The sequence below is a fragment of the Scyliorhinus torazame genome, chromosome 11, assembly GCF_047496885.1.
Source record: "Scyliorhinus torazame isolate Kashiwa2021f chromosome 11, sScyTor2.1, whole genome shotgun sequence".
In the NCBI taxonomy this organism is placed as follows: Eukaryota; Metazoa; Chordata; class Chondrichthyes; order Carcharhiniformes; family Scyliorhinidae; genus Scyliorhinus; species Scyliorhinus torazame.
The window spans coordinates 243,382,546-243,400,031 of NC_092717.1; the positions used below are offsets into that span (position 1 = coordinate 243,382,546).

Sequence of the window (17,486 nt, forward strand, 5' to 3'; positions counted from 1 at the left end):
CTTACTAACAATGCAATCCCGCCCCCTTTGCCCATCCGCCTGTCCTTTCGATAGGCCACATTCCCCAACTATTTAGTTAATATTGTGTTGGTGGGAATGGAATTTGTTGGGAACTGGCTTTGGGATGTCAGCTTCTCCAGCATTAAAAGCTGTTTTGGGCAACTGCACAGGTCATTTCTACACATGTCTCGATTTGCACATTAATGTAATACTCACATTAAAAATGTGGACCACAATACCACAGAGTAGTTTAGCTGCAAAGCGCAGATTCATTTAAGGAAAAGTTAGCTCAGCATAGGAGCAAGAAAGGAAGAGAAGGAAATGCTGACAGGGTGCGAGAGAAGAGGGTGAAATAGACGGGGGATGGAGTTTGTTTGGAGCATGGGCCGAAAAGCAAAATATTGCAGAGGTGGAAAATCTGAAATGAAGATGAAATGCTGTAAATAGTCAGGCGGCTAGGCAGCACTGGCAGTGAGAGGAAGAGTTAGCATTTCAGCTTGATGGCATTCTGCTGGGGCTGACATGGGCCAGATGGCTGAGTGGCCTGTTTCGGTGTTGTAAAATTCGACACAGTATGATTGGTAACCGACACAGGTACGAACACCAATGAGAAGCAGACGGGCTATGAAAAAAAGGGAGGAAATAAGGCACATTAAAAATAAAGTCGCTGCAGTGATAGATAATTGCTGATGAATTTCCCAGGGTGCTACTTATAAATTATTCAAAACACAGCAAGACCAGCAATGTTATTCTTTGTGATGCATAATGCATTATCCTGCTGCTAAGAAGCTGAACGGTTCGGAGGAGAACCTTTAAGAATACAGGTTCAATTGCTGGTTAAGTAAACACTGGGTGAGATCATAGTTCAATTGGGCCAAAATGCTCGCTTTGATTTTTTTTTGTTGAAAATAGTTGTTTGGCAGGATCGATGAAGAGGTTGCAGATATTGAGACTCGGGTTTATTCCGTTGCCAGGAGAGTTTTCCTGTTCATTTTAGCAAAGTGGTCATGCGGAAGGAAGAAGTAAGAGAGGAGCGGAGTGGACGGAAGCTTAGATCCCTTTTCCTCAATGCATGTGGGTACAAGAGATTGACACTAAAAAGGCCTCCCGGAGCCTGAAGGCCTGCAGGGTGAGGTCAGCTGGGCCTGCAGTCTAACTGAGTTCATTGGGACTCAAAGAGGGCACAATCGGGTAGTGGAGAGACCAAGACCAAGATGATTCAGATTAGGACGGTGCATGAGCACCGTCGAGAGGGGCAAGAAATTAAACACATTTGGGTCAATGGCAAAGGGCAATACAGGGCGAAGGAGAGAAATAAAGAGTCCATAAAATTTATGAGGAGTAATGAAGTGTCAAAAAATAAGGAATATTTTACAAAATGATAAGTGGTTGTTAAGAATGCTCCCCCCCCATTTTACCCCACACAGATTAGGGTTGCCCGTGAGTGAGAAACCTCAGACGCACCACCCCATCACTGACGTTACTGCGCTTTATGGCATAAATCTTTTCAAAAGTGCTTCCCACAACATTGCCCTCAGCTTGGAATATTTTCCTTCACCTCCAGCTACAAGACGCACGTGCATGCTCTGCTTCCTAATTCTGACCTCTCGCCAGCCACGCCATGAGAGAACAGGCCACCAAACAGCAAGCTGAGAATGCTGACAACTAGAACTAGGGGGCATAGTTTCAAAAAAAGGGGGTCTCCCATTTACGATGGGGGCAGGGCGAGGAGGAATTTCTTCCCTCAGAGGGGCGGTGGTCTTTGGGATTCTCTACCCGAGAGAGCAGAGGCTGGGTCATCGAATATATGCATGGCCGAGTTAGATTTTTGATCAGCAGGGGAGGAAGGCCGAGTTGAGGCCACAATCAGATCAGCCATGATCTTATTGAATGTCGGAGCAGGCTTGATGAACCAAATGGCTTAACCGTAATCCTAATACTGGTGTTCTTTATGAATGCCCCCAGGCGAAGGCCCCTTATCTGGGGGAATGTCCTGGCACCACTGGAGACCCCCGGGGTTTGAAGAGCTTACAGCACGACCAGTGCAGAACCCTACAGCCTGCTATCAAGTTTATTCGGAACAACTGATCTGTGGTCTACATGAGCCTCCTCCCACCCCTGCAGCAGCAGAGACAGCCTCTTCCTCAATAACCCAGAGCATTCTGGACTGGTCGGGTAGCAAATATAGAAAAAAAAAACAGTGGATTTCAAAATCCCATGGGAAGACCCACGGAGAGTTTGCCTCATCACTTCTTAGTGCTGTAAGCGAACGCTAACAGATTGAGGTGACTTATGAAAAATGAAGGTGTGCGGCAATCTGTACACGAAAATATAAATAAAATGAAATGAAAATCGCATATTGTCACAAGTAGGCTTCAAATGAACTAGTCGCCACATTCCGCCGCCTTTTCAAGGAGGATGGTACGGGAATTGAACCGTGCTGTTGGCCTGCCTGGGTCTGCTTTAAAAGCCAGCTCCTTAGCCCTGTGCTAAACCAGCCCCAGCCCCAAGAATGAGTGATGGTCCAATTTGGCGTGTAAAGTAAACCTGTGGTACAAGTGTACACAAGGCCTTATCGACCAACAAAAGATGGAGAGAGAGCCAGGAGTGAAAGGACAATAACTTCACTCCACTCATTCGAACCGGAAGAGTGGACGAACGGCACTGAATTGGTGGGATTTTTTTTAGCCAGTAGCTCAGGGCGTTCCGAGGAAGTTGGGGAAAATCTGCTGCTCCTGAGGCAGTTTATTAGTGTGCATGAATCACACACAGACAAACCACCCTCCCAGCAACAGGTACACGCCTTTCAATCAACGGAAGCAACACTTGGGATCAAGCAAGCGCCTTTGGGGTTTTACACAAACTCTCCTAAGCCACTCGTTTGTGCGGCGGGGGAGCGGGGGGAGATAAAGAGCGTTGTTCACTTCTCCCTTCCAATTGCTCTTACACAGTTTAAGCAATTATGTGAAATGCAATGTTAAAATGACAACAGTGGGCCTAAAGAAACACCAACAGAATAGAAGAGTGGTGGGGGAGCAAGAAAAGAGAGAGAGAAGCACAACTCATTAAACTGGCACCTTGGGCGTTTGCTGTTTTTCACAGGCTCCACAAACCCGCTCAGGGGAAAAGTGAGATCAAGCTACAGTCAAGAGAGAAAGCCACAAAGCATAGCAGAACAGATCAGACTTCCCTATTCAGTTACCTCCTTGTTAAAAGCCAAGTATGCAACTTTTTAAAAAAAATACAAGGGCAGTTTGCACAGACTTAGGACGTGTAATATACTTCCAAGTCAACTTGGCTTTCTTAAAAATTCCTGAAAGAAGAAGAAAAAAAAATCAAGAAAAGGCAGGCCCTCGTTTTTGAAAACAAACTTTTCTTTTCAACACAGGCAGGTGAGAGACAACCCACTGCAACAACTCCTTTATTTGCTGCTTGATATATCTGCAACCAAATTAAATATGCATTCAAAACTAGCTCACATAAAGCAAGGGCAGGATTTTATTAACAAATTACCTGGGCAGAATTCAGCTGGAATTAAATTAACTCCGGCTGTAGGGGCCACTTTCACTCAAGGTTTCAAAGAAAAGGTAGCTGGAAGATTCTGCAGTCACACCCATGGGCTGAGTCTGGGATGAAGCTAAAATAAAGGCAATAATAGCACATTCTATCTATTATCAGGGCTGTTAAAATGGGCTAACGGCCTTAGACTTCAGCACTTTCAGCTGTATTAATTCAAGAGTGCTCAAAAACAGCTCCATATTCATCATCCTTTTAATCACACCCTTTGGAAAACAACAACAAAATACCGCAGAGACTGGGAATTGGAAATGAATACAGAAAATGCTGGAAATATTCAACAGATCTGGTAGCATCACTGGAGAAATAGCCTTAATGTTTCAGGACCCTGGCTCTTTATCAGAATTGGAAAAAAGTTAGAAACATGCATAGTTCTTAGGCCGTCCGGCCTACTCTGCCGTCTAACACAGTGGTTAGCACTGTTACTTCACAGCTCCAGGGTCCCAGGTTCGATTCCTGGCTTGGGTCACTGTCTGTGTGGAGTCTGCACGTTCTCCGTGTGTCTGCGTGGGTTTCCTCCGGGTGCTCCGGTTTCCTCCGGGTGCTCCGGTTTCCTCCCACAAGCCCATCGTAAATGGGAGACCCCCTTTTTTTGAAACTATGCCCCCTAGTTCTAGTTGTCCCACAAGCTTGTTAGGTGAATTGGGCATTCTGAATTCTCCCTCTGTGTACCCGAACAGGCGCCGGAATGTGGCGACTCGGAGATTTTCACAGTAGCTTCATTGCAGTGTTAATTTAAGCCTACTTGTGACCCTAATAAAGATTATTATAATAAGATCAAGGCTGGTCTGATTGTGGTTTCAACTCCACTTCATTGCCTACGCTTATATCACTCAACTCCCCTGTTTATAAAGCATCTGTCCAACTCAAACTTGAATAACTTCAATGACACAGTCTCCACTGTTTTCACATACCAACAAGCATTAGAGAAACAAATTGTCCTCACCTCCGTCTTAAATCGTAGATTGCTTATTCTTAAACTAAGAGTTTACTAAAGTAAAGGACCAAGTAATACAATAGGTGCGTGCAATTGATAGAATGGTGAACCATTGCCGTCAAAAAATCAAAACCTGCCTCGGAAAAGAAAACAAAACGAGGACAGTCTGAAAATGTTGAACTCAACCTTGATTCCAGAAGAAGGCTGTACGGTGCCACAGTGGAAGAGGAGATGCTTACTTTGAGCTTTGCTGGAACATTGCAGAAAGCCAAGGGCAGGAAGGACAGAGTGGGAGAATTAAAAAGACAGTCAACTGGAAGCTCAGGATCACCCTCGTGGACTGAACCGGTGTTCCGTAAGGCAGGCACTTAACTAGCTTTTGTCCCACCCCACCCCCCAATTTAAAGAACTGCATAATGGGCAAGGAATACAGTGGACTAAACTGATAGAGGCGCACATAAATCGCAGTTTTGCCTGGAAGAGAATAAGTGCCTGGGGCCTGATACTGTGAGAGGAGAGGAGGTTAAAAACACAGGTTTTGCATCGCCTGCATTTGCAGGGAAAACGAGGGGACATTGGGGTAAATGAGTGGACCAGAGTGTCGCAAAGCGGATATGCTCTCAGGGGCGGGGCGGAGTCGGGGTGCTGATGGCGACATCACGCTGGAAATGACAGCGATGACCTGTTGCATATGGAGGGCAGGGCGAGGGGAACCCTATCGGTAGGGGAGGGAGCAGACATGGAAGAAAAGAGATGGACATGATCCCCTTCTGATGCAAGGTCATAAATCTCAAGTGTCAACTGTTTCTATCTCCACAGATGCTGCCTGACCTGCTGAATATTCATTGCTACTTTGGAAAATAGATATTTATGTGCGCTGTGTGAACGTAGGGTGGCATATAACAAACATATTGAGTCATTGCTGAGTCTACACAAACAAGATTCATGAGAATGATACTGGAAGAGTTTACAGAAATCAAGAAAGTCTGAACAGGCCTGGCCTCTTTGCAAGAGGAAAATAAAAGAGAAAATTAAGGAGTGACCTGTTATAGATCAAGATAATAAAAGAGTTTGATATGTAGAGATATTTCCGGCAGTTCTGCTCTCCCCTTTTCCTTCTCTCCCCTCCACATAGGGTTCCACTCGCCCTGGCCTCCGTATTCAACAGGTCATACTCTGTCATTTTCAGTATGATGTCACCATCATCACCTCATCCCCTGCCCTGTCCTGCCCCTTTGCCACACTCTGGTTCACTCAGCATCCTCTCCCTTTCCCATGGGGCCTTTTCATGCAAATGCAGGGGATGCAACACCTGTGCTTTTCCCCCCTCTCCTCCCAGTGTCAGGCCCCAGAAATTAGGGGGCCATAAACATAAAATGTCACCTTATCAATTCAGTAAGAATCACTGCCGCACAGCACCATCTCAAGGGCAATTAGGGATGGGCAACAAAGACTGGCCTCGCCGATGACATTCACATCCCATGAATCAATGGAAAGAAATCTTCACCCAGAGCGTGGTGATAATGTAACTCACTGCTACAAGGGTTAGCTGAATTGCAGAGTAGGCTGAAGATTAATTTGCTGAAGTTAAATAAGCAGGAGGGGGAAAGGAATAGAATCATAGAATTTACAGTGCAGAAGGAGGTCATTCGGCCCATCAAGTCTGCACCGGTCCTTGGAAAGAGCACTCTACTTAAGCCCACATCTACACCCTATCCCCGTAACCCCACCTAACCTTTTTGGACACCAAGTGCAATTTATCACGGCCAATTCACCTGACCTGCACATCCTTGGACTATGGGAGGAAACCGGAGCACCCGGAGGTAACCCTCGCACACACGGGGAGAACGTGCAGACTTCACACAGTGACCCAAGCCGGGAATCAAACCTGGGACCCCAGAGTTGTGAAGCAATGGTGCTAACCACTGTGCTACCGTGCCGACCCACGGAGGACATGTTGATTACGTCAGACGAGGGGCAAGGGAAGGCTCACGTGGCCCAGGCAATGGTGATGCCAGTTTGTGTTATTAATACTCTGTCGATCAAGGTTATGTGGCTTCATTACCAAACGTGGCACTTGGACAAGTCCAGATTGCAAGGGAAACCTCCGAGGTCACAGCTGCAGTGGTGTGCGTTTCCCAACAATATCAACGCATTTGACCTCTTGCTGCCTCCAACAAAATCCAAGGGCAATTCTCGACCAAGCGCTTCAAACTCCCAGCCGTCTGTGCGTGTGGAGAAAGTCAAAGAAAGGAACCACAAGCCGAGGAGAAATGACACGAAACAAGCACATTTCCTGGCCACAGCACATCCCAAAGCGTTTTCTAATCAATGAATTGCTTGACGGTGCAGCCACTGTTCGAACAAAAGAAATGCGGCAGCCACGGCATGCAGCCAGCTCCCACAAACAGTCGTGCGATGGCAACCGGATCTTCGGTTTCAAGTGATGTTGGCTCAGGGGCAAATATTAGTCCGGACAGTGGGAAGAAATCTCCTGCTACATCAATGTATTTTTTAAAAAAAAGTTAAGGTACAAAACAAATTAACTTAGCATCTGCGTTATGTGACAGCATTTGCAGTGAAAACTATTACTTTAAGAGAAAATTATGTAACAAGGCCACATGATTGGAGGAACACTCGGGCATCATCTACCATAAGTTAGAGAGAGTTTGATTTTTTAATTTATCCTTTCATGGGGTGTAGTTGCCGTTGGCTGGGTCAGCATTTGTTGCCTGTCGCAACTGCCCTTGAACCGACTGGCTTGCGCGCCCATTTCAGAGGGGCAGTTAAGAGCCATTTTGGAGGGCAGGGACCTTGCTGTGGGTCTGGAGTCACATGTAGGCCAGACCGGGTAAGGACGACAAATTTCCTTCCCTAAATGGCATCAGTGACCCAGATGGGTTCTGACAACAATCGATGAAAGTGGTCATGGTCACCATTACGGAGACTAGCTTTCAATTCCAGACTTATTAGTTTACTTTCAACTTCACCAGCCGCCATGGTGTGATTTGAACCCTTGACCCCAGAGCATCAGCCTCGGCCACTGGATTACCCGTGATCTCTACGACACTGTCTCCCCCTTAAAAAGTCAGATGTGCAAACCTGATCACTCACCAAATCAAGTGAAAGATAGGCCTCTTGGAAATGATTACTCGCCCAGCGACATTACAGCTACGCCACTGTATCCCAAGGTAGTAACAGCAGTAAGTAACATTTCATTGGAACGTTACGAGGCAGCATTTCACACAAGGTGATAATGGGACAGAGGTGAAAAGCTTGGTCAGACAGGTAGGCTTAAGTAGTGTCTTTAAATTGGAGAGAGGGGTAGAGAGGTGGCGAATCCCAGAACTTCGGGCCTCAGCAGCCAGCGTTGGGGAAATAGAAGACAGGCTGCTTGACACATCAGAACTGGAGGAGCAGAAAGATTGCAGAGGGTTGCAGGGCTGGAGGAGATTATAAAGATAGGGAGGGGCACGAACAGTGGAGGGATTTGGAAACAAGGGTGAGGAATTTAGAAATGAAGGCATTGCCAAGCCTGAAGCCAATGTAGGTCGGTGAAAACAGTGGACGAAAACAAGTTTGGAACTTGGTACAAGTTAGGACACACGCAGCAAATTCACAGGAGCAGACTGGAAGGGGAGAAGCCAGCCAGCAGCGTATTAGTCAAGTTTGGAGGTAACAAAAGGCACGCAGCACCATTCCCTTATCCGTTGAAGTCAACTGTCCAACGGCCAGCGATCAGAGCTCGTGCTCCCGAAGGTGAGTCTTACCAAGCAGATTGCTTGAAAATTTGAGCTATGGTGCGGGGATCCGTTACCTACCCATTTCCGTTACCTACCCATTTCCGTTACCTACCCATTTCCGTTACCTACCCATTTCCGTTACCTACCTATTTCCGTTACCTACCTATTTCTAAAGCTTTTTTCTGGAGAGAAACAGGAGAGAGAAATGCTTCATCTTTACAGGACCGGATTACAGTGCCAACCAACTCTGAGTTTGTTGCAAGGATGCGTGCGTTCTCTTCATTGATGTTGACACCGGCCATAGAGGCCACATCATTGATGTCATCCTCATCCCTGGAAAATTAAAACAAACATTTAGTCATGAGGGAGGCGGCTATTATTTGCCATACACAAAATTAAACACAAATGTCAAACTGGTCCCATGTCAAATATGAAGATAATTGCATAAAATAAACTTGTGCTTGTGGTGCTTTTTAGAACGTGAGTATCTGTGGCAAGGCCAGCATGTGTCGCCCACCCCAAACTGCCCTTGAACGGAGAGGCTTCCCAGGCCACTTCAAAGGGCAGTTAAGAGCCTCACATTGGGGTGATACGTAGGACAGACTGGGTAAGAAGGCAGAATTCCTTCCCTGAAGGGCGTTAGTGAAACAAATGGGGCTTTACGACAATCAATGATATCATGGTCACTATTACGGAGACTAGCTTTCAATTCCAGATTTTATTAGTGCCACTGAAATTCCGCCAGAGTTCTTGACGAGATTTGAACCCCTGCGCCCCGAGCAGGAGCCCGCGCCGGTGACATTACCACCCTGTCGCTCGTCTCCTGCTAAACACCACGCAAGTTTCCAATTCCATTCCCTTCATTTCATGTTCCGTTTTCTTACATCCACCAATCTAATTTTTGTATGAAAGCCTCCAATCTATTTTGTCTCGACCACTTCCGATGGTAGCAAGTTCCACATTCTAACCACTTTGAGTAAAGATATTTCTCCTCATTATCCGACTGAATCTATTAGTCACCGTCTTGGGTTTGCTTTGTTTTGACTTCTTCCACAAGTGGAAACATTCTCCCCACACCCACCCTAACCGCTCATGATTAAAGAAAAAATCAACGGGGCGGCAGGGTGGCACAGTGGTTAGCACTGCTGCCTCACCGCGCACCAGGACCCAGGTTCGATCCCGGCCCACTCTCCTTGTGGAGTTTGCACATTCTTCCCGTGTCTGTGTGGGTCTCACCCCCACAACCCGAAGATGTGCAGGCTCGGTGGATTGGCCATGCTAAATTGCCCCTTCATTGGAAAATAAAAGATTATAAAAAAAAAGTCAACAGATAGATCGTCTCCTATTTCTATAATGCCAATTGCTTTAAAGCCCATGAAGGACATTATGCAGTCACGGTTAACAAGAGAAGTGTGGCAGCCAATTTGCACACAGCAAGCTCCCATACCCAGCAGTGTGATAATGACCAGATAATCTGTTTGTAATGTTTTCATAGAATTTACAGTGCAGGAGGCCATTCAGCCCATCGAGTCTGCACTGGCTCTTGGAAAGAGCACCCTACCCAAGGTCAACACCTCCACCCTATCCCCATAACCCAGTAGCCCCACCCAACACTAAGGGCGATTTTGGACACTAAGGGCAATTTATCATGGCCAATCCACTTAACCTGCACATCTTTGGACTGTGGGTGGAAACCGGAGCACCCGGAGGAAACCCACGCACACACGGGGAGGACGTGCGTGACCCAAGCCGGAATCGAACCTGGGACCCTGGAGCTGTGAAGCAATTGTGCTATCCACAATGCTACCGTGTTGATCGAGGGATAAATATTGGACTGCAGAGGCAGCCTTGGGGGCTGATTTGTCAGGAAACACGGGGATCTATTTATTCTATAGCCAGAGTCACAACATATATTGGTGTTCTATCTGGGACCGGTAAGGTCATAAATCAAGTTCTAATCTCAGCAATTCCACCTCCTGGAGTTCCCACATTAAAATGTAACTTGCCAAATGGTTAAGATTTTTCAGACATTTCAACAACACGAATGAAGCTGCATTTGAAATCAACAGGACCGGAAGGAGATAAAGCCTTGTAGAAAATTACAGCACAGAAAGAGGCCATTCACCCCTTGCACTTTTGCTGGCTATTTGAAAGGGCTATCCCATTAGTCCCTGATCATCCCAAACAATCTTGAAAGCTTTCCCCTTTTAAGCAAACCTCCAATTCCCTTTCCCAAAGTGATGATCGAATCTGCTTCCAGTGCCCTTGCAGGCAGTGTTCCAGATCATAACAGGCTGAGGAAATAAATTCCCACTCCCTCCCTGGGGTTTCCAAACAGAATTTGTTCTCGAAAGATATGCCGAGTGGCCCCCTGCTGCTTCACTAATGTAATGTTAGAGAAAGGCGGAAACGCAAAGTGGCATGATCGTTCACTGAATGCTGTGGTGCCCCTTAGTGGCTGATCACAGTACAGCATTACCTTTCGGCAGTCACCATTGCTGCTCATCCGTTTTCTACTTTGCAAGACGCTTCAAAATAACCACACCTACAACGGAGGTTGAGGGAGGGGGTGGGGGGGGGGGGGGGGTGGGGGGGGGGTGGGGGGGGGAAAGAGGAGGTTGCAAAATAGAGGAGAAAATATATCTGGTTAGCTCTGCAGCCCAAAATCTATTGGCTGCAATGATGCAGCACTGGTGGTCTGTAGGAACTCACTGCACTTCAAAAATCACACAAAGGAAAAGTAATGGGATATCGGTTCATTTTTAGATCCAAGCAGAAATGCATGGACAAGTATGCGGAACTTTATAGCACAGAATTAGGCCATTCAGCTTAACTGATCCAATCTGCCTGATCAGGGTGGATGTAAAATATATTAATCTTTATTAGTGCCACAAGTAGGCTTACATTAAGAACAAAGAACAATGCAGCACAGGAACAGGCCCTTCGGCCCTCCAAGTTTGTATCGGTCAAACCCTTGGCCAAAACCCTCAGCACTTCCTCATGCCGTATCCCTCTATACCCAGCCTATCCATGTATTTGTCAAGATGCCTTTTGAACGCCGTTAATGTATCTGCTTCCACAACCTTCCCTGGCAACGCGTTCCAGGCACTCACCACCCTCTGTGTAAAAAACCATCTCCTCTAAACTTTGCCCCACGTACCTTAAACCTATGCCCCCTGGTGACTGACCCCTCCACCCTGGGTAAGAGGGCCTGCCCATCCACTCTATCCATGCCCCTCATAACCTTGTAGACCTTTATCAGGTCACCCCTCAACCTCAGTCATTCTAATGAAAACAGTCCGAGCCTATTCAGCCTCTCCGCATAGCTAACACCCTCCAGACCAGGCAACATCCTGGTAAACCTCCTCTGCACCCTCTCCAAAGCCGCCACATCCTTCTGGTAGTGTGGCGACCACAATTACTCGCAATATTCCAAGTGTGGCAGTACCAAGATTCTATACAACTGCAGCATGACTTACCAGTTTTTATACTCGATGCCCCGTCCAATGAAGGCAGGCATTCCGTACGCTTTCTTGACTATCTTGTCCACTTGTGTTGCCACTTTAAACGATCTGTGGACCTGCACGCCCAGGTCTCTCTCACTTTCTATATTCCCAAGAGTTTTGCCATTTGACACCGCAATGAAGTTACTGTGAAAAGCCCCTCGTCGTCACACTCCGGTGCCTGTTCGGGTACACTGAGGGAGAATTCAGAATATCCAATTCACCCAACAACCATGTCTTTCGGGACTTGTGGGAGGAAACCGGAGCACCCGGAGGAAACACACGCAGACATGGGGAGAACATGCAGACTCCGCACAGACAGTGACCCAAGCCAGGGATCAAACCCGGGACCCTGGTGCTGTGAAGAAACAGTGCTACTCCCATGAGGGCAGCACGGTAGCATTGTGGATAGCACAATTGCTTCACAGCTCCAGGGTCCCAGGTTCGATTCCGGCTTGGGTCACTGTCTGTGCGGAGTCTGCACATCCTCCCAGTGTGTCCGTGGGTTTCCTCCGGGTGCTCCGGTTTCCTCCCACAGTCCAAAGATGTGCAGGTTAGGTGGATTGACCATGATAAATTACCCGTAGTGTCCAAAATTGCCCTTAGTGTTGGGTGGGGTTACTGGGTTATGGGGATAGGGTGGAGGTGTTGACCTTGGGTAGGGTGCTCTTTCCAAGAGCCGGTGCAGACTTGAAGGGCCGAATGGCCTCCTTCTGCACTGTAAATTCTATGATAAATTCTATGAAATTCTATGATGACACTACTTCGAAGATGCACTGGGGAATCCTGGCCAATATTTATCTATCTGTCAAAATCACACAAAAACCAGCTCATTGGCTCTAAAGTACTTTGTGAAGTGTGGTCATGCAAAGCACGATATAAATGTATTTTCGAAAACACACAACCTCTATTTATAAAGCCCGGTTCTTAACAGGGAAATAATCTAGATTTCTGAAGTATGGAAAGCATTCTGCAGAGTTTGAAAACTGTACATTATAACCTAACTTCAGTTAACCTAGAATGATGGCTCCATAGTCTGATAATTAATCACCACTATAACCATAACTGCAGTCAATAAACCAATTCCGCAAATGATTTCAAATTACATTTTGTGGCACTACATACTTGCAATTCACAAGTCTAGAAGTAAAACTTGCCTCGATGAATGGCATTATAACTTACAGGAACAGGAATCAAAGGAGAACCAGGAAATCAAGAGCTAATTGGGTGAGTACATTTATATATTCTATAATAACAAGGAGCAGCAAAGAAGACCCTAATTAATATTATTTGACATTAAAAGGATGAAGTTAATTCAAAGGGCAAGCCATGGCAGCAGAGCTCCAAGCCGTGGTCTGCTCTTCTGGCTCCAAGTGGGAGACCAGGAACATTTCTGGTGCTCGGGGCCAGCATGTGTGCAGGAAGTGTCTCCAACTGCAATTCCTGGAAGCCCAGGTTGCAGAGCTGGAGTGCCAGCTGGCGACACGGTGGAGCATCCACGAGGTGGAGTGTGTTGTGGATAGCACATATTGAGAGGTAGTCACACTGCAGGCCCAGACTCCACAGGCAGAGGAGAATGGGTGACCACCAGACAGACCAAGAGAACTAGGCAGGCAGTGCAGGAATCTCCTGTGGCCATTCCCCTGCAAAACAGATATAATGTTTTGGATACTGTTGATGGGAATTGTTATGGGCGAGGCGTTTTCAGAACCCCAAAATGTATCATGGAGTTCAACCAACCTCTCCCTTTAATGTATTTGTTGCTTGTCCTAGCACACGGCTTGTTTCCTAGGTGTGGGATTACAATTATGGACACGTGGGTTTTTAAACACAAAACAATGTTTATTCCATGAACTCAACTTAACATCTTAAATAAACATTGGATCTCTTAACACCCCTTACTTCAAAGATAACGCCGAAAATATTGCAACAGTAAATAATTCCTCAAAATGTTCTTTCAAACTTCCAAGAGACTTAACACCTTTAAACAGAATCACATCAGGTTAAAGGCTTTACTATTATGAGTTCAAATCACCCAAATAATCCAGAGATAGTCTTTCATGGCAGAGATCCAGCTCACTGCAAACACAGACACTCCCAAGCTCTTTTCAAACTGCAAAACTAAACTGCAAAACGGCTGACCTAACCTCAGCTCCACCCACTCTCTGACATCACTGTTTTCTTAAAGGTACATTGCTTAAACATCCATGTCTTAAAGGTACTCTCACATGACAGAATGACCTTGGGGGCTGGTTTAGCACAGTGGGCTAAACAGTGGCTTTTAAAGCAGACCAAGGCCAGCAGCACGGGTTCAATTCCCACAACAGCCTCCCCAAACAGGCGCCGGACGAGGGGCTTTTCACGGTAACTTCATTTGAAGCCCACTTGTGACAATAAGCGATTATTGTTTGATTTCTCTGGGGAAAGCAGCAACAGCCAAATTCATTGAACCACGGTTGGTTCTGTTGCAGAAGGGAGGAGTAAAAAGTGTGGTTATCCAATAGTTATAGGGGATTCAATTGTGAGGGGAATAGTTAGACATTTCTGTGGCCGTAAACGAGACTCCAGGATGGTTGCCTCCCTGGTGACAGGGGCCAAGGATGTCTCGGAGCGGTTACAGGATTCTGGAGGGGGTGGGTGAATGGCCAGTGGTAGTGGTACACATCGGTACAAATGACATAGGTTTAAAAAAAGTGATGTGCTCCTAAAAACAGAATAGAGAGAGTTAGGAAGGTGAGAAGTCTGACCTCAAAAGGTACTGATCTCAGGATTACTACCAGTGCCACATGATGGTCAGAGTAGAAATAGCAGGATATCTCGGATGAATAGGCGGCTGAGGGGATGGTGTGAGGGCGAGGGTTTCAGATTCCTGGGGCATTGGGACCAGTTCTGGGGGAGGTGGGACCTATATACCTGGACAGAACTGATATCCTTTGGGGGGTGGTTACTTGCTCGAGCAGTTGGGAAGGGTTTACACTAATATGGCAGGGGGAATCAAGAACAAGAGGAAAAACAGCAAGGAAAATGATAGGCAGAGAAACCAAGGGCCTGTACCAGATAATGACACTGTAACAAATAGTAGGAATGGGACAAGGAACATTAAAAGACTAGCCCTACCGTTTTGTTCCTGAACGCTCTGAGCATTCAAAATAAAATGAATGAATCTGTTGCGCAGATCGATGTAAAGGGTATGATATGATTGGGATTACAGAGACATGACTCCAAGATGACCAAAGGTAGGAACTAAACATTGAGGGCTATTAGGGAAGGATAGTCAGAAAGGAAAAGGTGGTAGAGTTGCATTGTTGATAAAAGATGATATTGATACAATATGGAGTACAGATGAGATGGAATCTGTCTGGGTCGAGTTAAGAAATACCAAGGGGCAAAAAACATTCATGGGGTGGTACAGAGACCACAAAACTGCAGTGGTAATGTCGGGAATAGCATTAGACAGGAAATCGGAGGTGCATGTGATAAAGGAGCATCAGTGATCATGGCTAACTTTGATCTGCATACAGATTGGGCGAGTCAAATTAGTCACAGTACAATAGAGGAGGAATTTCTGGAGTGTGTACGAGATGATTTTCTGGACCAATACATGAAGGAACCAATAAGGGAACAGGCCACCTTGGACAGTGTGTTGTGCAATGAGAACGGATTAGTTGGCAATCTAGTTGTGAGAGAATCCTTGAGGATGAGTGACCATAATATGATGGAATTCTTTATCAAGGTGGATTGTGAGGTAATTGATTCTGAGACCAGGGTCCTGAATCTCAATAAAGGTAACTGTGATGGTATGAGGCATGAGCTGGCTATGACGGACTGGGAAACATACTGAAAGGAAGGACAGTTATTCGCTTTGGTAAGAAAAATACGAATGCAGATTTGAACAGGTGCAAATTGAGAGGCAGATACTCAGCAAAACATTGGTGTGCTCGTGCATCAGTTACTGAAAGGAAGCACGCAGGTACAGCAGGCTGTAAAGAAAGCAAATGGTATGTTGGCCTTCATAGCGAGAGGATTTAATAGGAATAGGTATGTTTTACTGCAATTGTATAGGGCATTGGTGAGGCCACGCCTGGAGTAGTGTGTGCAGTTTTGGTCTCCTTATCAAAGGAAGGATGTTCTTGCTATGGAAGGTTTACCAGACTGATTCCTGGGATACTGGGACTGTCAAATGAGGCAAGACTAAGTCAGTTAGGATTATATTTGGACACCGTAAGTGCGTACGGTTTTAGTTTAGGCAGGTACCATGGTTGGCGCAGGCTTGGAGGGCCGAAAGGCCTGTTCCTGTGCTGTATTGTTCTTTGTTCTCTTTGTACATTATTGGAGTTTAGAAGAGCGAGAGGGGATCTCATAGAAACTTGCAAAAGTCAAACAGGATTAGACGGGGTAGATTCAGAACGCTCCCGTTGGTGGGGGAGTCCAGAACTAGGGGTCATAGTTTGGGGATAAGAGGTAAACCTTTTCGGACTAAGGCGAGGAGAAATGTCTTCACCCAGAGAGCGGTGAATCTGTGGTATTCACTACCACAAAGTAGTTGAGACCAAAGCATTGTGTAATTTGTGCCAAACAGGAATAAACAATTGTTGCAGTTCCCCCATGGTCTCCTTGAACGTTTGCCATTGTCTATCCAATCAATCAAAGCCAACTCGCACCTCATATTATCACAGTTCCCTTTAAGATTCAGGACCTTAGTCTCAGTATCAACTGATGTGCGGGTCAGGTGGATTGGCCATGCCAAATTGCCGTGTGTCCAAAAAGATTAGGTGGGGTTACTGGGTTACGGGGATAGGGTGTAGATGTGGGCTTAAGTAGGGCGCACTTTCCAAGGGCCGGTGCAGACTCGATGGGCCGAATGGCCTCCTTCTGCACTGTAAATTCTATGATTCATTAGGTGCTTGACTGCCTCTCCCAATCTATGTTAAAGTTAAACCCCCCCCATTAAAAGTACTTGGCCTTGATTTCACACTTCACTGATTCTGCATTTATATAATCTAGCACTTCCGAGCTGCTACCGGGGGTCCAAACACAGCACCAATTAGTTTTAGATCCGTTACTGCTCCTCAATTCCACCCACAAGACCTCCATGAGATACATTCCCCACATTATGTCCTCTCTCCCAATGAATTCATTCTGTTTCTAATCAGTGACGCTATTACCCGACCTCTTGTCATTTTCTCTATCCATCCAGTGCACCGTATAACCTGGTACATTAGGTTCCCAATGCTGACCATCCGGCAGCCATGTCTCAGTAATGGCTACCATCTCAATCTCCAATTTGAATTTGTGCCTGCAGCTCACTGAATTTATTTCTTACACTCCGTGCATTTATACAGAGAACTGTTATGTCGGTCCCACACTCTTAACCTGACCCTCAGCACTGAATTTTATTCACCCACTCATTATTTTTCACCTCTGGTTTAATCAATATGCTGCTTATAGTTTTGCCATTACCTGCCGTTTTTGAAACTATATTGATTTCCCGAGGTGCCCGCCCCCCCCATATTTAATACGTTTAACAACTTGGAAAAATGAAATCGTGCAACTTACGAATTTTCCTGTCAACCATTCTCTTGTTCAGTTACCCCAAGAACTTCAAAAAATGCTTTACATTGTGATGTCAGAGTAGAGCAAATCGCTTGTTGCAGCATACGAATTAAAAAAAACCCAGCATTCTTCATAACCTCGGGACATCCAAAAGTGATTTACAGCCACAAGTAC

General features: G+C 46.0%; 1 protein-coding gene across 3 annotated transcripts in view; it reads right to left on the minus strand.

Moving 5' to 3' along the window:
• Positions 1-17,486, minus strand: part of LOC140385885 (transcription initiation factor TFIID subunit 4-like) — a 315,117-nt gene that overhangs the window by 235,314 nt on the left and 62,317 nt on the right. For all 3 annotated transcript variants that reach the window (XR_011933491.1, XM_072468499.1, XM_072468498.1), the window contains exon 10: positions 8,420-8,589. Coding sequence is in view for 2 of the 3 variants with exons in the window: in XM_072468499.1 (XP_072324600.1) it covers positions 8,420-8,589 (170 nt within the window). In the remaining variant the exon portion in view is untranslated. The remainder of the gene's footprint in view (positions 1-8,419; positions 8,590-17,486) is intronic.